At 50.4% G+C, this 23,893-nt stretch overlaps 1 protein-coding gene across 1 annotated transcript; it reads right to left on the bottom strand.

Moving 5' to 3' along the window:
• Positions 1-14,528: 14,528 nt before the first annotated feature.
• On the bottom strand, positions 14,529-15,551 carry FOXL1 (forkhead box L1; the record flags this gene model as incomplete). Its single annotated transcript, XM_080937455.1, has 1 exon — positions 14,529-15,551. One exon carries the CDS (start codon positions 15,549-15,551, stop codon positions 14,529-14,531), a length of 1,023 nt encoding a protein of 340 aa, XP_080793581.1.
• Between the last annotated feature and the right edge of the window lie 8,342 nt (positions 15,552-23,893).

Raw genomic sequence — 23,893 nt, 5'->3', positions numbered from 1 at the left:
GTCACCCCAAGCCAGTGGAAAGGCTCTTCTCTTAAGGCTGGGGGCCTGGTTCTAGATTTGGGAGAGGCTACTCTGACAGGTCTTCAAAGGACTCCAGGCCTCGCTGGCCACGTGGCCCATTCAGAGTTCACAGTTCTCTAGTTGGCTAATCATGAACCAAACATGAACTTGTACTCATGCGGAGGTACATTTGCACTTGGAAAAATGTGACATCTCATTTTCAAAGCCTGGAAACAAAGACTTTAAAAGATTTAAAACCCACCCAACTGCAAAGGCTCCTTGAACATCAAATAGCTTTTCGGAAACAAGGTTTTGATGAGCTTTGAGCAAATGAGCTAGACACATATGGAGCGAATTCGCCTTCAAATCCACAAGGATTTAAAATACGAAGGGGAAGGGGGCTGGCAAATAGCTTCTCATAATTATCAAACCCCATGAATTTTTTCAAATAGTGTGAGATGGTCAGAAAGTCCAAACTGCTGGGTTCAGGAGGAAGTGCCCCCAAGCATAAGGGGTGTACACTACCCCTGGCCACTGGCTTCTCGGCTTCTGTCCAGCAGGCCAAAAGTTGCATTAAAAACTGCAGCTCTCAGAGCCATGGCATTCCCAGTCCTCACAGCCACCCCTGTCCTTCTTGAAGGGTAAAAGGATGGGAAAGAAAGTTCAAGGACGTGATGATTGACAAAGATTGCGGGTGTTCTGTTTGCCGAACACAGTGAGAGAAGTACCAAAGTCCTCTCCTCAGCTGTCAACAAAAAAGCCAACATGGTTTCCATCAGAGCATCACACAGCCATGGAGCGTCACATAGTCAGTCGTGGAACATCACGTAGTCATGCTCCCGTGAGCTGAGCCAGACCCCATCCCAGCTCAGGCTGAATGCAAGGTTCTGGATGTCCGTTCACAATCACAGTCAAAACAGCATGAGACACTTCAGGTCCAGACATTTGCAAAACCCTGAAACCCTCAACTCACTGCAGCAGATGGTGGCCAGGTCTTCGGCGTCTCCCATCAGGGCAAGCAGCTGTGGGGCTGCAGATAGAACCCGGGTTTCCCATTCCCTAAGGACAAACCGATGCTGTAGCCCAAAATGGCTGAACACAGACCAATGCAACATTCTGGATGTCTAGGATCTAGAACATGACTGAAAATCCGTGTAACTGTGCTTCCCAGGGCTGGAAACAAAAAGCTCCCAGAAGTTTCCAGAATACACACTATGGTTGTTCCTGCCCTGTCTGTGCAGTGGAAACTCACCCTCCATTCTGTCTGTCTGTACGCATCCAGAGCCCATTGGACATGCATAGTGGGAGGGAACTAATTCTAGCACCCAACTGCCTGCGTTTGCCTCCCAGCCCCACCCTGGAGAGCTGTGTGACAATGGTAACACTCCAGCTTCGGGGAAGAGGGGGTAGGGGGAGACAAACAGCATCCTTGCATGAGTCCACACTTGCTTCGGCTGTAGTGCTTAGGCAGTGCCCGCTGCTCTCGTTAGGATGTGCCAATCACCGCACAGAAATGACCTCATCCCATTTAATCCTCCCCACTTGGCGTTATTAGCCCCATTTGTGGGATGAGACATCCGAGGCTCCTGGAGGCTGAGTGACTTGCTAACCACCGGCAAAGCCAGATCTCCAGTCTGATAGGCCTAGCTCCAGAACCATCTCGAGCCTAGGAGGCGCCTCGGCTTGGAACTGCAAGGTGGACACGCAGGAGCCATGGTGGCTATCCAATCAGCCGGCTTCTCTGCAGGTGCTCTGGGAAGTGAGCAAGCTTGACTCTTTTTCAATTTTGTTTTGAGACGGGGTTTCAGGTATAACAGCCCTGAGAGTCGTTTTGTAAATGAGGCTGGCCTTGAACTCACAGAGATCCACCTGCCTCTGCCACTGGGATTAAAATCTCTTGCACCACCACCCCTGGCTGCATTTCTAAGGCATTTCCTGAATGCAGAGTTTCCTGCCTCTGTAATCTGGGGTGGGGTAGGGAGTCTCTCTCTCTCTCTCTCTCTCTCTCTCTCTCTCTCTCTCTCTTCTGGGTAAACTCTAATCCCTGCACTGCCAACCTCCTGGGTGGGTAACCTTGAACCCCCACCTTATCTCCTGGGTGGGTAACCTTGAACCCCCACCTTATCTTCTGGGTGGGTAACTTTGAACTTTCACCTTATCATAAGCCTAAGGGCAGTCCTTGTACCACCTGTGCAAAATGAGACGCAGAAGACTCCTTCCTCATGGCATTCCCAGAGAATCGACTTACCACAGACCAGAACCTTCCCTCACAGAGGCACAGAAACACCAGGGCGCCTTGCCCCCTGAGCCTTTCTATGCGTCTTCTCAACCCATCTCACAGACAGCCAGGTGTTGGACAGGTTAATAACGTCCATAAATATCCCTGTAGATTAGCTGGTTCTGCTGGCTGGGAGACCTGAACAGAAAAGGAACCACTGTAATTCTCAGAGCCACCAAAGGCAGAGGCATGGCTGCTACCCAGTCTGATGGACACAGATAACTCCCTCAACATCAGTTTTTCCATCTGTTAAATGGAATCATTTGCATTAGTTACCATTAAGGGCATCATATCACCCTAGTGAGTGATGAATAAAGATGTTCCCATCATCAGCCTCTTCTGATCCAGGAAAAGCCAAGAGTACTGTAGGCCTGAACTATAAACAGTGAGCAAAGTGGGAACACACACACTCACACACTCATACACATAACATATACATACATACATAAACACTTGTGTACACACACACACAAACACACATGCACATACACACACACACACACCCTCTCAAACATACACACAAATACACACACATACACAGAAATACCACACTCTCTCACACACACACACACACAACACACATGTTCACACACTTTCAAACATACACATACACACACATACTCTCTCTTTCACACACACACACACACACACACACACACACACACACACACAGGGCTTGAGATAAAAGAATTGCTTCACCACATCAAAAATCAAAAATTTATTACATTTTTTAAGCCCAGCGAGGGGCCTGCGCCCTTTGAAGCCAAGGTAAATACAAGTGTCTAACAGCTTATTTTAGCAATACAATTGGGAACCGAGCTGTTTAAATGAACTTGGTTTGCTGGCCATCTCTCCCCGGATGGACCATTTGTTAGAAATCTGAGTTGTACTGAACCAGAGTCTTGTGGTGGTCTCCACTTTGTTTCTTAATGGGGTCGTTTTTGTGGTTTTTTTTTTTTTTTTTTTTTTTTTTTTTTTTTGGCTTCCCAATAGAAGAGTAAAAGATTCCTTTTGAAGTTTTTTATTGATGAATGAGCCGCTATAAATAACCCTCCGTAGTGGGAGCCCATCTCCAAAGTTGACTCTGCAGTTGAAGAAGCCACGGGAATGAAGGGCGATTTATGGCGTCATGCCATGAAATGGTTTAATGGGCTTCACACTGTTCAACTTAATCTTTACAGATGTTAAAATAGAAATGCAATTATTTTAACAACCATGATCATGTATTGCTTTGCTAAGAAAAACAAAGGCTTGGGACAATGACAGAGCTCACCAGATAGTAGCAAGTCGGGAGGACTCTCCCCCCCCCCCCCAGTCAGAACAAGAGCAGGGTGGAGAGTCTTCACGGCCCCACCCCTGCCCCTGGCCAAAGCCATGCCTTCCACTTTACACACAACCCAAATCACCATCCCATGGCCATTCGGGCCAACTTCTAGGGGCCAGCATCAAGCCAGACCCAACAGGGTGAATTATGGGGCTCATAGGGAACTTCAGTTGCTAAGAAGGATGACCAGTCACTCCCATTGGAATGTGAAGGATTTGCCTCATGTTTCATGATCTCAGCCACAACCCACATCCCCCGTACCACAAAACCATCCTTCACTGGGTATCCTTCTAGCCAGGAGCAGGCAATGAAACCCACTAGAAAGCCTGTAAACCCAGAGGCAGAAGCTCTGGGTTCTGTGTCCCTCCAGGAAGGAGTGTTGCTGCCTATGAGGTCTTTTCCCTGGCTCTTCAGGGAGCATCACGCCACAGCCATACCCAGGGTAGATTAAAAACCATCTTGGTTTTCACTGGGGTAGCACTGTCCTGTTCACACTCTTGAGCCCCAAACCCTCCATCCCTGGTACTGTAACTTTATGATTAGGGGAAGAGCTCACATCCCCTCCAGGTTCTGTAATGACGTCATCACCAGAGTCCCAAGAAGACATCCAGGCACCCAACACTAACTACAAAAGCTCATCTGGAGGCTGTAGCATCTCCAAGGTGACATGCACTCTTCACTTAGTCGTTGGTCTGGGTGGGTACGGGAAGAGATGCTTTCTGGAGGAAAACACTGTTTATATGCGCCTCCCCTCGGGTGGGAGAGCCGGGTATCAAGTTTAATCCTGTGACAAACATATCTGGCACCACACGGGGAAAAAAGGAGCATGGGGAATGATGGGACCTTGGTCCTAATACGTCCATGGAACAGCTGAGGAGAAAGATATGCATCTAAGACAGAGCCATGTCCTCTTCTTCCTCCTCCTGCTCCTCTTCTTCCTGCTCCTCTTCTTCTTCCTCTTCTTCCTGCTTCTCCTCCTCCTCCATTTTCCTGAGGATTTAACCTGGAGCCTCACACAGGCTAGGCAAGCACATCTCCATCAAGCCTCACCTAAGCCATTTTTAAATTTGGTGATGGCGGTAATGATGTGATGAAGGTGATGCTGATGGTAGTTGTGACGATGGTGATGGTGGTGATGATGGTGATGCCAGTGCTGATGGTGGTGGTGGCAGTGGCGGTGACGTGTGTCCTAGCTACTTTTTGCCGCTGTGATAAAATACCACAGTCAAGCAGCTTATAGAAGGCAGATGGTATTTAGGCTTATGAAGCCAGAGATGGTGAGGATCAAATTATTTACCACAAGGTCGAAGAGAGACAGCGAACTGGGAGTGGTGTGATGCTTCGAGCTCTCAAAGCCCCACCTCAGCAATGAACGTCCTCCCTCCCACAGTAAGGCTCCACCTCCCCGTAACCTGTTTGGGAAACTGTGCCACCAACTGGGGACCAGTTATTCCAATATCTGAGCCTATGGGGGAATATTTCTTATCCGAACTATCGCAATGGACAATTACTACAAAGCCCTTCCAGTTCTACAAAAGCACCCGGATGGAGAGATCCAAGGCGGATGTGGTTGGCCATCCACCCTGGCGGCCATGTGTTGTAAGCTTCCTCTGCCCGTGAGTGTGGAAAGCACTGTCTGTCTAAATGAAGGGTTCCTGTGAACACTGAGTCCACACAGGCTTTCAAAGGCTAAGTACACACAGACACACACACACACACAAGATGTAAACTATCTCAGTAATTCTTCATACTGAATCCCCCAATGAAATGATAGTATTTTGATATATGAGGTCAGATGTCTGAGGTTAAATCAAATATACTACTAAAATTAGTTTTGCCTGCTTCTTTCCGCTTTTTAAATGTAGCCACTACCCGTCGCTGAACTGCTCTCTATTGGCTCACTGGTCTAGAAGGAGAACATATGCCAACTCAGAGGTGTCATTTATCACACCCCACCTCCAGCTTAAGAAGTACAGTTAGAGGTGACAGACCCTGGGTGAGACAAATGCCCCCAAGTCCGACCCTCCATCCCCTGCACCACAAGAAGGAAAGGGAAAGAGAGTTCCAGAGCTCTGTGAACCTGTCACAGCAGAGAAGATGACAAAAAGACCAGGTTGTCCCATGGGTTGATTTCCTTCTATCCAATGCGGAGAGGTCACAAAAGGTTCCATGTGGGTGGCCAACCTTCCGTGCTACAGGGAGAGAACCCTCGTCCAAAGAGCTCAGGACTGGAGGGGGTGCTTCTTGCTTGAGATCTTACCAGGGTCTTGAAATGTTTGCATGTGAGCCATCTTGGGCATGAGCCCCAAGTGTGAACATGACATTAATCCTAATTTAATCATATTTCATACATAACTTGCACAATCCAAAGGTCATTTTATGAAGGATATGGGTGTGTGTGGGTGCACACGTATGTATGTCTGTGTGTGTGTGAGAGAGAGAGGTGGGGGGGAGAGGAGAGAGAGAGGAGAGATAAATTCATGTGGCAGTTAAAGGACACCCTTTGGAGCTGATTCTTGCCTTCCCAGGAACTGGTTGCCCCAGGGTCTCTCTCACTGTGCTATGTACCCCAGGCTAGCAGGCTCTCAAGCTTCAGGGCAATGTTCCCTGTCTCTGCCTTCTATCTTGCCACAGGAGTGCTGTACCACAGGTGTGTGTCGACACATCTAGATCTTTTCATGGGTTCCAGGAATCTGGACTCTGATTTCCAGGCTTAAATGATTAACCCTACTTATCAAGTCATCCCCCTGACCCATTACGGGAGAGGTTGTTTTAATGACTACGTATGTTGGGCATGTCCCCTGATTTCCAGAGAGAAGTGGTGTGTATTTATAAAGCTGCATGTAAGGGTGGTTTAAAATGAAGAAAAGGTAGATGTGGGAGTTCTTGAACAAGGAACAACATGGCTCCATGGGATAAGATGCTGACTGTGCAAGTCTGACGACCTGAGTTCTAGCAATGAAACCCATGGAAAGGAAGAACAGGACCAACTCCACAAAAGCATCTGATCTCCACATGCACTGTGGCACACATGTGCCCCACATATACATTACAGACACAAACACATACATGCACACGTGCACGTAGGTGAACACATGCATACAGACACACATATGTATACATGCATGCACACTCACACACATGAGATCGAGGGAGAGAGCACATGATTGTATCCTGTGATTTAGTTTGTAAAGATTTTAAAAAAACTGTATGTGTATGAATATTTGCTTCCATGTTTATGTGCACCATGTGATTACTAAGTGCCTGTGGAGGCCAGAAGAGGGCGCCAGATTCTCTGGGACTGGAGCTGCAGGTTGTATGAATCACCTGACATGCTGCGGGTGGAACCCAGGTCCTCTCTGTGTGAGCAGCGATTCCTCTTAACTGCTTAGCCATCTCTACAGCCCTGACATCCAAGTTTTTAAGAAAGACCTTGAATAAAATATTTCTCATCTGCCTGTATAGTTCCTCATACCATCCTGTGTCAAGATTACTGATTTAATGCATCTCTCTCTGTTCATGTCTTCCCACATGCAGGCTGCAAGCAGAAAAGAATTATTACATCCAGAGGTCTTTGCCCTTCACAGGGAATGGTAAACAGGTTCTGCTTATAGCAGCCATGAGGGTGGTGCTGGTGATGATGGTGGTAGAGATGGTGGTGGTGAAGATGGTAATGGTAATCTTGATGTTGGTGGTGCTAGCAATAATGGTGGTGACGATTTCCCACTGATGATGTAACCATCCATAGACATTCTAGGGGGTGCAGCTTCATGTTAGAACCCTTGCTTACCATGTGCAAGTTCCTGAGTCCCATTTCCTGCACCATAAAAGGTGCATATTTCACATAACTAAATATGAATATATATATAGCAAGGTGCCTTGCTAAGCACACACCTGGACCATCTGGGTGACACATACAATAGGGTTTCTCTCTTCTTTGCTTTGTGGGGGTTACCTATGTCATCATCAGAGAGCTCGAAGACAAGAAAAGGACAGTTGCTCACAGATCCTCAGAGCACATAAGTAATATGCAAGTGGGAAGTCGGATGTGAGAGATGGGCAAGAGAGAGCATCTTGGGGAAACACTGATCCGTGGTTGGCTTCTCCTTCCCTCCTTCTCCCTAAATCCAGCCTTGACATCTCTGCTGGCCACAATCTGCAGTATCACTTAAGGGAGCTTTTAAAAACTCACCCATCAGGAAGGACTTAACGCTCAGCATTAAAGAGCACTGGCTGCCCTTTCAGAGGACCTGGGTCCAGTTCCCGGCACCTAGACAGTGTCTCACTGTCTTCTACAAATGCCCTCCCTCTTCAGGCCTCTGTGGGCAATGAAGACATACATGTTGTTAAAACACCCATACGCATAAAATAGAAATACTCTGTAGAAAAAAAAAATAATTGAAAACAAAAATTCAGCCATCTGGTCCCACCACCAGCTGACTCTGTCCTCTGGGGACAGGACACAGGCATCAGGAAGCCAGAGTAGACGGCCCATGGCCTCGTGGCTGTGATCTCATCTCAGTGAATGCCTCGGAGAAAACTGGGGAAAACGAGACAAGAAACAGAAACCCAGGATTAGGCTTGTTTCTTGCATCTGACTTCCTTGCTGGCTAAGCGGCCCTGACAGAGACTCAGTGCTGCACTCCCCCGCCAAGAGGCTCATCCAGCCTCTGTCTCACCACCTGGATCCTTGCAAAGTGCCCATGTCCTCGGGCACCAGTGGGGACCAGTGCCCACATGGCTCAATATCACCGCCTCCATCCTGTGCTGAAAACGGAGCACACAGTGCCAATGCCAAGTCCAAAAATGTGGGAAAGTTTATTTCTCCCACCAAACATTCCTGATTTGTAATGTGCTTTCTAAAAGTGTTCTCGCCGATCTTGCTATATTTAGTGGCAGCACTGAAAAGCCACGCTCTTTATAAGGCGGGCCATGAGATGGGAGGGTTTAGGGAAAGCCTTCTGCAGACGCTCTTCACCACAGAAGAGGGGTGTGGGAGTCTCCCTTGCCCCATGGAGGGCCTCAGTCCTTGGGCAGAAACCAATAGGATTTTGTAAATCTGTAAACTCACCAGGCTAGACCTCGGGTCCCAGGAAGTGTCCTTGAAGCCCTTGTTGCCTGGACAAAGATGTGTGCAGGGTTTTCATTCTGCTGTCCCTGGGAGTCATCCCCTCTGTCCCCGGTGCCCTCCCTCAAGCCTCCTGCTGTCCTTCCCTGCTGAGTCAGCCAGTTCCTATACTTTGTATGTTTTCACATGTTCAGCCCATCCCAGGAGATAAACTAAATGCAACAAAGGGATTCCATGGGCTAGCCTGGGCCTGCTTGGGTTGCGGGAGTGGATGGGCAGTGTTGCACCTCCTTGGTAGAGCTGCTGTTCCAGAAACTGTCCCAAGTCTGAGGAGTTTTCAGTAAAGTTTGGGTTGGAGTCTCTCACCCACACCACCCAACTTAACCCTAAGCTGAAGCTGCTAACCCACGAGATGTTCTGCCCACTTGTTAGGCCACTGGTTGTGAAAATTCTGTAGGACAGAGGCAGTGATGAGTGTTCCTTCCGTTGGACATGATATAAGTCAAGACCTGGAGAGGTTGGTGGCTTTGCCAGTTGGTAGCAAGTCGAGGCAGAGCTGGTCACTGACTTGACTAGACACAGTTGATGCCTTCTTCCCACCCAGCCTAAACCTGGAGTCCACATGGGTGAGACATTTCTGGGAAGCTAATGGCAGACAGGGGTGTCCAGAGGTGGGGACATTCCCAAAGAACAGGGTGACAGATGGAAGCCAGCCTCACAGCAGAGGATATGGAAGCCGGATGACTAGGGTGCCTGAGGCTTACAGCGTCTCTCTCACTGTACATCATGAGGTTTGTGAGTCACCACTGAAAGTCAGCCTGGCCGATGTCCACCTGACCCATGAGCCATGGGTCCCCTGAGAGTCATGAGCAGCTCCAGACCTTGCCCATCTAAAGGGCTCAGGAATAGTGTCTAGAGCTGCTCTGTCCTCTTGGAAGCTTGCCCAGAAGGGACCGGATCTCCAGGAAGTCAAGGCTCAGCACAACATCATCTGAGCCATCCCAGTCTCTTAATTGTCATCACTGTGGTCAGGACAACAGCCACTGACTGGCCCAAGAAGAAGAACCTCCCAGCCTGTCGTTTGGTGTCATTTGGCTTCCCACACCCTTGTCCTTGTTCAGGCCCACTCTGCCCCAAGTATGTATATATATATATATATATACATATATATATATATATATGTATATATATATATATATATATATATATATATATATATCTTATCTTCTGTAAACCTTGTTACCCAGTCTGCCTTGCAGCTAGAATTATGGCAGGTTACAGCCAATCAGAGGTATTAGCGGCATAAGGCAGGCAGACAAAGGAGATTGGGGGGAGGGGTGGACCTGTTGGGGTGGTGGCATGGACTGGAGGGGAGGGAAAGGTGGGATATGTCCTCACTCTACCAATCCACCTGGTTTCCTCACCTGAGCCTCAGCCCCCACAATATGATCCTCATCACTGATCTGTGAAACCCCAATTTTCCTTCTATTTCCTATGGAACCCTGATTCTCAAACCTATAGAAAAGGAGTCTCAAGGCCAACCTTTGCCCCACAGCTGCCCTTCTTTCTCCATATCTGGTACAAGGGCACCCAAAGATAAAGTCCCCCAAGCCCCATGGTACATGTATCCAGCCCACTCCCCAGTCAGGCCTATGAGCACCTATCCATCTTGTCCAGGGTCACTGGCGCTCAGATGCCATTTGAAAGGACAGGAATCCATGCCATCAGGTCTCAGCCCTCACTGTGGCCCCTCCCAAGTCATTGCAAGCACTCTGGCATCTGCCTGGGCCTGCAGAACCTGGCCCTGGAACCTTGAGGCCAGAGCATCACAAAGGACCACATGTCACTGGGTGACTTTTAAACTGCTCTGATGCATAGCAAATGAACTTGCCTTCCTCATAAATCCCATTCTTTTCCTCTAACCACAGATGATTCGATCACTGAGCCTTTCTACTCTAGAAGGCAACCAATTTTCCAGACACCATGAGGCAGAGCTGTGCACAAAATTCAGGCTATGTATCTATTTTCTCAAAGTGGTAGAAACCTCGGGCCGCTGACATGAGGGTTAACCAGCCCTGGCTCCCACAATAGTCACCATCTGGGGCCCCATCTTGAACAGTCACTGGTCACTCCTTGAAGTGGTAAGGCAGACACGCAGCTCCAGGGTCCATCTGAGAAGGGCTGGACTTGGTGGCCACACCCGAAATGCCCCAGACAGGTCTTGTTTATGTACTCAGAAATATGCATCAGGCCTTCAGCATCCAAAACATCTGGGCTACAGAACTCTCTACTGATAAGTGTGGCAAGGGCCCGTGGTTAGGCAGTCTTCTGAGACCACGCCTCTGTCAGTCTCATCACAGTAAGGCAGAAACACGGATCATCTGTCCCTAGTCGGGTGATAGAAAATGAAACTATGGAGAGCCATTTACAGGACCGGGGAGGTTGCTCAGTGGGTAGATTTCTGCTATGTAAACTTGAGGACCTGAGTTCAAATCTCCAGAGCCCATGAAAAACCAGATGCTGTAAAGCTGGCAAGTATGATCTCAGGGCTTCTGCGGAGATGGCAGGTGGGGACAGGAGAGGTGCTGGAAGCTGGTGGCTCAGCAAGCCCTGTGTGTGTGCAGAAGTAAATGAGAGAGACCCTGCGTCAAACAAGATGGAAGATAAAAACTGACACAGGGCTTGTCCTTTGACCTCCAGATTCATGCTATAGCACACATATGACCACACTCGTGCACACAAACACACACACAGTTTTACAAAGGAAATCATGCTTAAAGCCACAGAATTCAGCACTCAATCCAAGTCCCACCTTCATGCACAAGTGACCATGTACACTGTACACACATGTGTAAATATTTGCATGTACATGTACACATGGGCATGTGTGCTCACATTTGTGTGTGTGTACAGAGAGAAAGAAAGAGACACAGAGAGACAGAGAGTCAGACACAGACACAGAGAGAGGGGAGGGGAGGGAGACAGAGAGAGACAGTCAGACACACAGGCACACAGAGACAGACAGAGAGAGACAGAGAGTCAGACACACACAGAGAGACAGACAGACAAAGACAGAGACACAGAGAGAGAGTCACACATATACACATACAGAGAGAGCTATCAGAGGAGAGCCACTCCTTTCTGACTGCATGAGAATAGAATCATAGTCTCCCTTTTGCTTCTCCTTAAACACAACAGGAGTTCTGTCTTAATTACTAGCAGATCTCCCTCCCTCTCTCTCTCCCTCCCTCTCCCCCCCAGTGTCTCTGTGTCTCTGTCTGTCTCCCTCTCCCTCCCCCCTCTCTCTTTCTCTCTCTGTGTGCCTGTCTCTCTCTGTCTCTCTCTTTCTGTCTGTCTGTCTCTCCCCCTTCTCCCCTCTCTCTGGGACAAGATCTCACTGTGTAACCTTAGGTGACCTGGAATTCCAATGTAGACCAGTAGATCAGGTTGCCCCTGAACTCAGAGATCACCCTGCCTCCTGATTACTGGCATGCTCCACCATGCCTGGCCTGAAACCATTTCTTGGTGTACTACCACCACCACCACCACCACCAATAATAATAATAATAACAACAACAGCACTCCATACAACTAAACCAGTTAAATACATGGGACCCAGCCCCTGTCCCTTTTCCTCAGTAGGAGAGGAACTCACAGACCAAATAGAAAACATCTTCACAGTCCAGTTCTCCAGCGAGTTTTGTGCCTGATGAAAGCGGAAACTGGATAGACTCTTCCTGCGTAAACACACAAAGTAGATCCCTGCTCTTGCATCTGTCTGCCCCTTAAAAATGATGCACTTACAAATGCTTCTTGAGTTATAACCCTAAAATCCCACCTTCTAAGAACCGCGGCGTTAAATCAGCTGCTTCTTCAAAAGTCGGTTGTCATGAATCAACAAACACACACAAGACAGCATGTCAAACACAAGAAGGGAAAGAAAAACTAAACGCACCAGTACCGCAGAACGGCTCACCCTCTCCTCGGGGGCTCAGGGGAGTCTCTGGTCCCTCCTCTGCAGCTTGTCTTCACCCTCAGAAGCCAAGGCTGCCAAAGATGCTGACCGCTTCCCGGATATAAGCTCGAGCTCTCTCTCTCCTGCTATACTGTTTGTTTATGTCCTCATAATCCACTGAACCAGTCAGTGAGAGGTTAATGAAAGAAAAAAACCTTTATTCAAAGGCTGAACACATGGGAAGCATCCAGTGGCGGCTTGCTGGCTGCGCTCCTGCTCAGTCACAGCCACCTGGATCCACCAGGAAATCTGAGCAAGAACTTTCAGACAGAGCCCCTGTCCAGTCCCCAGACCTGGTGAGACCTGGGTTGAGCTGGGAAACCTAATAGTATCACAAAGGCCCAAAATGCTTTTCCAGAGCTGACCAGCAGGGGACTAGAGAGTTCTTAAGCATTTTTGCCCAAGTCCTGGGAAGTGGTCATTTGTTTGGATTTTGTTCCTTGGTTTGAGACAGGCTAGTCTTAAACTCACAGCAATCCTCCTGCCTCAGCCTTGCAAGTGCTGAGATCACAGGTGTGATACAGCACCCCTGAGTTGCTGTGAGACTTCGCTGTGGGCCTATGCTCTACAGTTCTTCATTTTGGTCCCTTTCTTGCTTCAAGGACCCACAGAGCCACCAGCAGTCTCAAACACCACAAAGGCCTGAGAGTTTTCCCCAACGTTGGAAGCTGGACTGAACTGTAACTAACTCACTTGTCTTAGTCAGCTCTTTGTTGATGGCCCTACCCCTACTCTCTGGTCCCCTCTTATGTGTTTATGTAATGTCAGAATCCAGATCCCCTTGGAGGGGTGGAAAGGAAACGCAGACTTGGGGTTCCACAGGCTGTGTCTGAAGAGAGCCCGTATTGAGCCTGGAGGCTAAGCCTCACACTCAGGAGTGGGCTTGCTCCCCCAACCTCTCTGGCTACGCGGAGTCCTTCACCGTGTGATTCTGGAAAGTGTGTGTCCGTGGAGGGAGAAGCATAGAGCTTGAAAAGCTACAGAAATTAAAATTCTGTCCTTGAGGCAAGGCCCCACCGTGCACACATCCTCCTGTGTCCCCTGAACTCTCTTGGTGCCTTAAAAAGGAAAGCAGATGCTAACAAGGGACTATATTATGGAATGCATTGATATGCCACTGTAAAGCCAGGGTGCGTGCCACACAAAGGGGTGCCTTAAAAGAAGCTACTAGCTATAGCAAGGGGAGCCTGATTTATAAGCCAAGATTAAATGGTCTTTCATTGTCTGGATAGGTAGAGAACATTTCCTCTCAGCCTGCTTTTGCTCAACCTCAGCTGTAAACGTTAACCAGGCCTACATCTCTCCCAGACCCCGCAGACCGTCGATCATCCCCAGAGCCCTGGATGCAAGCTCCCCCCACCCCATCCAAAGAAGTCAAAGCCAAGGCTTATGTCACATGAAGCCCGCCCGCTGAACCTCCCATGGTCCAGTTGAACCTCCACATAGAGACGTTCACTATATCTGTAAGTCCTGCCCTCAGAGTCAGCAGGAGACTCAGGTCTGAGCAGGGACTTGTGGTGGGTCATTGCACAATGCTGCGGAGGCCAACAAGGAGCTTCTGTTGAAGATGGATGTGAACGCTGAGTTTTGAGTGTATATCGATCATGTCCTCTACTGCACCGGCCCTTTAAATCTGCAAAGCTACTGGTGGCTGGCTAAGTCATATTCGGAGAAAGCAGATGGATGTGGCCCCTCAGTGCACCACGTTTGGCCGGCATGGGTACTCTGCTCCAAACCCACAGTCTCTGCCAGGACAGAGACGGGGCGACTCCTTCGCCCACAAGCATTGGCTCACTGGAGATGGGGGGGAATCGCGGGGTGGGGAAGCAGCCGCTAATCCCCCTTAGTGGAAGCGAAGCACCGTGGCCTCGGGAACCTGCAGAGGAAAATAAGAAAGAAAGGGAATCCCCAGCTGGGAAAAGCCGCCCTGGACGTGCGGGTCGAACACCAGCGAAGCGTTGAAGGGAGGCGGTAGGCTGGAGGAGGCGGCCAGCAGAGAGGATCCCAGCGCGCCGGGCACAGGCTTAGGGATCAGCGGTGCTTCGGCCCCTGAGGCTGGTTTTGGCCTCGCGGCCAAGATGCTGTCGATGCTGAAACTCTTTGACTTGGAATCCTTGGGGGAGCCGCTGGAGGCCGGGAGCAGAGGGGACCCCAGGTCGTGTACAGGATAGTGTATGGGGCGCTGGAGCTGGCCTCTCCCCACTGCTCCTGCGTCCTGGACTGTGAGGTCCGCGTCGGGGTCCCGGGGCTCAGAGTCGGGCCAGGGAAGGATCATGGGTCGCGCGGTGCCTCCCGCCGGGGACTGAAAGCGAGCCGGCTCGCGCGTTGGACGGGCAGTGGCCGGCTCCCGAGACCCTACATCGCAGCCCACCTCGGACTCCGGCGGCTCTACCCGGGTGCGCTTGGCCTCTGGGGAACCCGCGGCGGGCTTGGGCTTCCTCTTCCTGCGCCGGTAATTGCCGTTCTCGAACATGTCCAAGCAGCGGGGGTCCAGGGTCCAATAGCTGCCCTTGCCCGGCCGCCCCTTCTCACGTGGCACCTTCACGAAGCACTCGTTGAGCGACAGGTTGTGGCGGATGCTGTTCTGCCAGCCTTGGCGGTTGTCGTGGTAGAAAGGGAACCGGTCCATGATGAACTGGTAGATGCCGTTCAGTGTGACCCTCTGCTCGGGAGCGTCCTGGATCGCCATGGCGATGAGCGCGATGTAGCTGTAGGGCGGCTTCTGCGGGGGCTCGACGCGGCCCGGGCCGGCCAGAGCAGCCGCAGGGGCGAAGGCCAGGGGCAGCCCGGGCCTCTCCGGGCTGTACACGTACAGCAGCGGCGAGGCTGCCAGAGCGGCCAGCGGGGGACTAAAGAGGTGGCTCATGGCTACCGCAGCCTCTCCGCTCCACCGGGGAGTCCTAGGGACTTTGCCCTACGCCGGGGCCCTCTTGGGAAGCCCTCCGTGCGTCTGCCCTGCGATCTGCCGCTCTCCCCAGCCGCTGCGCTCTCTGTCCCTTCTTCATGGCTTTAAAAATGTTAAATAATTGTTGTAAGTTTGCTATTATGTGTTGACTTAGCGCTGGAAAATAAATTGTCTATGATAAACAGTCCTTGTGTTCTCAGCCCACCCACATTAATTAAAATTTCATTGCTGAAAATCTCCCAGCTCTTCCCTCCACGTGTCTTTTTGATACCAGCCAATCGGTTTCGGGGCTAGTCCTCATTTGTTTATAGAATTAGTCTGTTGATAAGTCCGCCCACCCAAGTTGAATCAAGCTGTGTTTATTTGGAAAAATTTCCGGGCACCCAATATATAAACGCACTGATCTGATGTTTGAAATACCACGTCCACCCCTTGACGCTGTAAGCACACAGTCAGCGAGGCAGGATGTGGAGGGACGGGTGGCTTTCCCCAAGCTGGGTCTGCTAGGCCAGGAAGGAGGGATGAAGATGGGGAAGCAAAGGGGTACACTGTAATCTGGTCTTGGGGATCCTCCCACAAAAGATCTTTTATTTCCCCAAGCTTAAGTGGCCTTGTAGAGACTGCATCCTTCTCTGCATTTTGGAAGACACTAGACTCCCCCCCCCCCCACGGAGACGAGCACTCTCTGGGGCACTACTGTCCCAGAGGCCCCACCTAACAGGGCTCCTGGAGACTCAGAGGAGTGGATCTCAGGAGCCAACCTTTAAGGAGCGGGGAAACGGCTCTGAAAAGCTAAGGATGGGCAGAGTACCTGGTCTCCACCTCAGACTAAGAATGCAAAACAACTCCCCTTGGAAAGTGTGTGGGGGGTGGGGTGGGGGGAAACAAGGTCCTTCGGTCTGGCTAAGGTTGCAGGAAAGGCACACCATAAAGGGGGGAGGGTGGCAGCTGGCGGGGAGCTGGTGTTCGTGAATGTGGGTCTTTAGCTCCATACTCTGTACTTTCCTGTTTATAACAAGGAGGGGGGTTACAACAGCTTTACAAGTGTGCACAGCTGCTTGGTGATTACATTAAGCATTTGTAAAGCCTGCATGCTGTTCCCCACCCACCCACCCAGGGGTGTAAGCATCCCCCACCCATCTCGTTTTACATTTAGCCACATCAAGCTTTGAATCCAAACTCCTGAATGATGCTCATTCGAAAAGGGGCATCTCTTCAAGTGGCTCCCCTCCAGCAGGGTAAGGATGCAGGTTAACCTTGTGTGACTAGTCTCTCTCTCTCTCTCTCTCTCTCTCTCTCTCTCTCTCTCTCTCTCTCTCTCTCTCTGATCTGCACTCGAGTATTCTTTGAAAGTGGAACTGTGTTAAGATCTGGGTTAGTAGCTACACCCCCCCCCCAGTAACTTGACAAAGAAGAAGGAAGTGTTTGGCGGTGTAGTGGGTAAAGAAATAATCTCTGCGATCCCTGAGAAGGGGAAGACACACTGAAGCTTGGGCCAGCGGCTGGTACTCATATGGCCTCTGAATGTGGAGAAGTGGAGTCCCACTCCAAAGGGAAGAGTCCAGAGTGTACCCTTCGTGTTTATGATGCCCTAGCACCCCACCACCGCAAAGAAGCCAGCAAGGAGCCAGAAAGGTGTCCCTCATTCTTGGGAAAACAAAAACAGGCAAACACACACAAAACAAATAACAAAAAAAAATCCCACCGATTTTGGTGAAAAGTGGGCCTGTGGGATTGTCCAGCTAGCCCTCCCCATTCCATTTCCCTCTGTGACTTCAACATTTCTAACCTGAGTCCAGCAGGCCGATCTGACTACTGGCCTAGGTCCTGGGGAAAGATTGCTACCCAGAGGGTCGGAGTGTGTTTTTCTCAGAAGCCAACCTTTAACCCAGAACACCCCTTTAATTCTGGGATGAAAAGTGTGAGCAACCTCACCTTTGCAACCAGTTCCCTTGCTTCTGCACTCCCTTTAACAGACCCAGACCCAGAGATAAGCAACTGTCGCTGTAAAACTCCCTCCCTCGTCTCCGTAGTCCCCGTAGTCCCCCGCAAATCCCAGGGCTCTCCAAGACTCCAAATCTAGCGGGCACCCTCGACCCGCACGAACGGCGTGACCCGCATCGCTGTCGGGGCGCCTCTTCCAAACCCTAAGGCGAATCTGAGCTCGATTCTCAATAATAAACACCGCCCACTTTAGGCGTGGGCTGGTTGCCGGCGGAGACACGCCCGGCTGGTGGGCGGGGCACAGACCGTAAAGGGGGAAGAGTTTAGAAACCTCCCGTGGATTTGCACCAGCAGTTTGGAGGCGCAGGCCCAGCAGTTGGCAGCGCCTGCAAGAGGCGGGAGCTGGTGCACCGGGTCCGACTCCGGGCGCAGTCTGAAGCCTGGGTTCTCAGGTGACACTGAACCTTACTTAGCCCTAGAGGGCCTGCTCTGGGACGACCCGCGCAGGGTCCAGCCTTTCCGGGGACTGCGACGTAGAGGATGGGAGTCCCTGAGTCTAGGAGCGGATGCGCCCTCGTGCGGAAGCTTAGTCTTCTGAACGCCGACCTGGTTAGGTGGGGGAGCCTGGGAGAAGTGGGCTTTGCAGAGAAGGGGTTCCAAGCAGGGTCCTTAAGCGTCCAACCCCCACTCTCTCTCGCGCGCGCGCGCACGACCCCCTCCCCTACACACACACACACACACACACACACACACACAGAGAGCCCTCTATGTACTGGACAGTCAGTTGGAGACAGCCACCTCCCTCCCAGAAGAACTTCATGCTTTTCCAGACCAGACGCCAGGGAGCAGAAATGGGCCGAGGTTTCTGCGTGGGAAGAGGACAGCCACAGTCCCACTGCCTGAACAAAGCGGATGTGCGCTCCTCTCGGAGATTATGGGGAGGAGACAGGCCCCTCAAAACCCAGCATGAGAGCCAGCATCTTCTCCCACTGCCCCCAGGGACACCCAGAACAAAGCGAGCTTCCAAAGGAAGGGCTGGCTGTATTCTCCCCGCGACGCCAATGCTTTTTTTCATTCAGAAGCACTGCGCCTCTGATCTCACCTACTGCACTGCGTCTGGATTGGCAACTAGACCTTAATGACAACTTAAAACCCATTCTGGACACTGAGGTGGTGGTGGCAGCTGCTATCAAATCTAGAGCCGAGTGTGGGGGTGGGGCCTGCCTTTCGGGACTTCCGGGAGTTCACAGGCTCACTGGGCCCTGGCATTGGTTAGTACCTGCTAAGTGAAGCCACCTCCTTTCTCTCACAGGTATACTTGGTGACATTAATAATAAATGACACACATGGAGTTCTTTATGCTGTCCTGGCACTCTCCCAGAGAGCACAGACAAACGCCGACAGTCCGTGTCCTATCCATTGCATTAATAATCTTTTAAGACTTATTTTACACCGGGTAGATGCACATCTTCAATCCGTGCGCTCCGCAGCAAAGACAGGCTTATCTCAGTTTGAAGCTAGCCCGGTCTACACAGAGAAACCCTTAAAGGGGTGGGGGGTGCGGGCACGGTGGACAAAGCATCGTGACTAAAGTGGACTGAACACCACTTCGCGCTGTGTGATTGTGCGATGTGTGTTTGTATTAAGTCATTTCACCCCTACGACAATGATATCGTGAAGCCTTGAGCATCTTTCCACAGCTACTCAGGAAGCTGAGACGGGACGGTTCCAAGTTCAAGGTCTCTCTGGGTTGCACAGTGAGTTCATAGCAACTTGGCCAACTCAGTGAGACCCTGTCTCAAAATTAAAAAAAAAGAAAAGAAAAAAAATTAGGTATTGGGGTATCATTCAGGAAGCCCACATAAATCAAACATAGCTGGCCTAAGCCAGCCACCTCAGCATCTAAGGGGTTGGAGCAGGAGGGTCAGAAGTTCAGAGTCCATCCTTGGGTACATGGTAAATTTGAGGTCAACCTAGGCTACATGAAGTCTTGTCTCAAAAAGGAGGGGCTGGGGCTGGAGAGATGAGCCTGGCTCACCGCACCCACCTGGGCATGGCTCACAAGCACCTGTAACTCCAGCTCCAAGGACAGAATAGAAAAGTGATAAATGTCGTTTTAAATGAAGGGGTTGTAGGGAGAGTAATGTGACATGTGTCCAGCGTGTGAGAAATCCTGGATTCAATTCTCAGTAATACACGCACACACAATACACATATGTTCGCACACATACACACATGCACACACTTATGTGCACACACACATATGTACACACAAAAAAGTAAAGGAAAAACATTTGTTACTCCCATTTTTTAGACCAAGAAACTGAGGCTTGGGGTGTTAACTTATTTCAGTTCTCCCACAGAGACGTGTCCCAAAGACAGGGTCAAAATCACATTATAACAGACACCCTGTATGTGGCACTGAGGACTCCTGTGGACAGACCCCTTCCTACCTTCCCAGCCATGTGAAAGACAAATCTGAAGAATCCACCCATTCCATAGAGCATGAAACTGAGGCTAAGACATAGAGAACTCCCCAGCTACTGCTGGCTGGCAGGCCCGAATGAAAGGAGTCACAGTTTGTCCTCAAAGGTGAGGCCTGGGTGCTCAGGTATCCTCAGGAGGGTGAGGAAGAGCAGAGGGGGAAGGAATGGGAGAAGTACAAAGCCTCCCCACTTTGTTAGGAGCCTCAGGGACCACCCCTAAATCCTCACAAACCTGGAAGGCTTTCTGCTCTTCACCCTCCCCCTTTAGAAAGGGCTGAGCAGCATCTGCCTTCCCCACCCCAGGGTGTGTAGATGGGTGTGGGACCTGAAGAAAAGAGAGGCTGGGTCTGGTCAGCTGATGCTACATGGGGCCCAGAGAGCAGAGCAGGGTTTTCCAAATGACATATTTATTTATAGAGCACCTTGTTCCCAGTAAGGATGGAAAGGTTCCCAAGGAGGCCCCCGGGGCATGTCCACTACCCCACCCAATGCCATCCTGATAGTCAAGATAGTCCATGGCTGCAGCCTCCAACAGAGAGCACCAACAGAGTTAAAGTTAGAACTGGCCCCACCCCCACCCCAATTACAACTTTATTTCACAGTCCTAAGAAAAATCACCTAAGAAACTGGCCCCAGAGCTTAAGGGAATGGGACGAAGTTAGCTGGCTCATGGAGCCTGGAATGTTACTGGGCTTCAATTGCAGACAGACTCCCTGGGAGGCGGAGTGCCTGGGGAATAGCCAGGCACTCTGGGCTGGAAGGCCAAGGCTGTCTGACGGCCATCCTGGCTTCTCGGCAGCAGGGGCCAGAGGCTGAGGTCCGAAAACACAGGGCCATACTTCTGTGACAGAACAGGGCAGGTCAAAAGCCCCCACTACAGGGCTCTACCACTTTGTAACTCCACGTCTGAACCTCCCTCCGCTACTGCCCCTCCTGACTCTGTGCACTCTCACAGGCCCCAGGATGAATTTGAACACTTAGAAAGACAACCCCCCCCCAAAGACAAGGCTCCACATAACAATACCCATGATGTGTCTTTCTGCTGTCTCCTCACAGGGGTGTTGAAAGGAAGGCTGACGTAAGTTAAAGGTACATGGCTTCTTCCCAGACACTGTCCCCAATGAAGGCCGGTGTGGCTGCCAGCCTCCTAATGCTCTGGAAGCATGCCCCCCCCCGCACATTTCTTTGTGTGCCTGTCTCAAAAAAGCAATCATTTCAAAGGCCTTGGCAATGGAGGGCAAGAGAGAAAGGTGGGCAGGGAATGCTTCTCAAAGTTTGGGGACAGCATTCTGAATTTTTCTGAGCTGAGTGGCTGAGTTTGGGGGGAGATGGCACTCTGGTTTTGACCTAGTCTGTCACCTCACCTGAATCGGAAAGTGGACTCCATTCCTAGCTGAGCCACCCACTGACCCATCTTCAGGCCACAGCTGTCCTTGGGAGTGTACAGTGGCAGGTGGCACAGCAATATGGGGGCAGTCTTGGGAGAAGCCCTACAGATGGGGAGATGCCTTTTCAAGTCCTTGGGCAGGCTGTGAGGCGTTGTCTACACTTCTGTAATCATACTTGTCTGTTTGGGTTTACAACAAAGTTTGAGATTTCCACAACCCCCCCCCCACACACACACCTTTGGATTTGGGAATGGGAACAAGAGATAAAGGAGAAGACAGTAGCCCACAGACCTCTTTGGCAGGGAGGGTGTTGGAAACTCCTTTTGACAATATCCACAAGGCTTTCCCAGATCCAGGCAGGAAAGGCACAGAGAAGGGTCTAAGAGGGAAGCACAGGTAACCCCAGAGGAACGCTTCCTTTACAACTGCTTCTAACCTTGACCTTCATTTGCCTCGGTAAAAGGGGGTTAAGAATGATGAACTGGTCAATCCCAGGAATCCTGGTGATGCCCAGGTGACAGGGGTTCATGCTTCAAGATATAGAAGTTGAATTCCCAGTTGGACACATCCTGGACCAAAGTCATCCTCAATATTTCATTTGTCTCACATCAGGCGACAGAGTGAGAGGGCTCTGGCTGCAGATCCAAGTGGGCAGGGACTCTGCTTCCTGAAAACCTCAGCCTAAAAAGGTACTAAGGTACTGATAGAGCACCGCTCCCTCCAGCTGAAGTGCCTGCATCCCTGGAGCCTCCGTGGAGAGCCCTGCGCAGACCTGGATCTGTCCTCAAAACTAGACGGTGTTTTAACCAGTGCACCTGGTTAAGGCCAGGCGGCACTTGGAGGTTTCCGACAGTTTCTCTGGGTTTGCTTTCGGGTTTTTTGTATCTGCTGTATCTTTGAGATCAGCCCAGCCTCATCTTCCTCCCATGTCTCGGTTATCAGACAAGGCTGTATTTGGTGAAGACCAGAGTCACCCTGGCAGAGAGTTGGACAGCCTGGGGTATGGGCAGTCCAGGATTTTCATCTCAGAACTCCTTGCCCCCTTTTCCTGGACTGCTCTGGACTGAACTTGCCAGTGACAGAGCAACCTCAGATAGACCCGTGTAGGGCCAAGAACAACCCGTATCCCCATTGAAGTTGTAGTCCAAAAAGTATCCAGCTTTCAATAGTGGCTGTAACAACCTCAATATTATGGCCTCACCGTGCCTCCCTGCTGCTGGTAACATTGCTGGGGCATGTGTGAGGAGGGCAGATTCTGGGTTTGTCTGGAGTGGAGATGAAGCCCCTAAGATGCCAAAGGCTGGGCCAAGCAGGGTTGTTAGCATGAGAGTTCAGTGCAAACCTTAGGAATCTGACCTTCTGGTAACTCTCCTTCTCCTCCTTGACTGCCCTAGGGAAGCAACACCCCAGATCAACTTTTCCCAGGGCCTTATTTTTCATAGTGCTGGTCTAAGAGGCCTGGGAAAAGCCTGCAACAAAAAGTGTATGCATAGAGCCTGCTGGAGATGGGGGGGGGGGGGTTCTCTCTAGCTACCTACTCCGAAAGGTCCTCTTTAAAAAGCTCCCTGCCCACACAGCCTCCTTTCAGTCCCTGGGTCAGTCACAAGGCACCCGGAGTTCTGAATCTTAAGAGGAGGGCAAGTTCAGGGAGCCCCCCTAAAACATCTGGGAGAGGAGTGAACCAGCTGGCTTGGAAACAGCTCACTTCTCCTGGGGCAAGAGGTTTGAAGAGAACCATGCAAAATGAAACCAGTGTTGGGAGGGACCAGAGATCTCTCCAACCCCTTCCTAAGCTATCTGCTCTGCTCAGGAACCAAGATACCTGGCCTGCCCACCTCCACCACACCCCAGCCCAGCCCTCAGTTTCCCCACCTTATGGAAGATCGATTGTGGAGTACATTCTGCTTCTGTGAGTTGAAAGATTGTCTCACATACACAGGGAATATGTATCAGGATTTAAACCTGCCCTAATTCTCTTTCAAAACATCACAGATATAAAAACTTGCAGTTTTAACAGTAACCTGATACACAGATACACATGCTACAGTGGCCACCACAGAGCTAAGCCGATGACCTTCAAAGTCACCCCTTCCCCCAGCCAACATGGTCTGTGCAGTAAAAACTTCCATGAGCACAGTACATGTTACCGACTGGGGTGGGAATCCGAGATATGCCTAAAGTCCAACACACAGGCCTGCAATGAGGTTGTGCCCAGGTACGTTAGCAAGGTTTGTCCTGCTCTATCTTCCTTTATTTCTTTTTTTTTTAATTTTAAAGAAACGAGATATCGGAATCAAAAAGAAGAATATTCTATTACATAGCATGCTGAAAACCAGAGCTGCCTTGGCACTAGAACACCATGCTCTTGAGGGTCACAGAGGTTTCTCTCTCCACCACACTGGAGTAAATATTTAAAGCCCAAATTGAGATGTGAATCAGACTGAAATTCACTTCTAATCTGTTCCCATAACCAGCCGCTAAATAC

Source organism: Micromys minutus (assembly GCF_963924665.1).
Source record: "Micromys minutus genome assembly, chromosome: 24".
NCBI lineage: Eukaryota > Metazoa > Chordata > Mammalia > Rodentia > Muridae > Micromys > Micromys minutus.
This window is presented reverse-complemented; position numbering and strand designations above follow the sequence as displayed.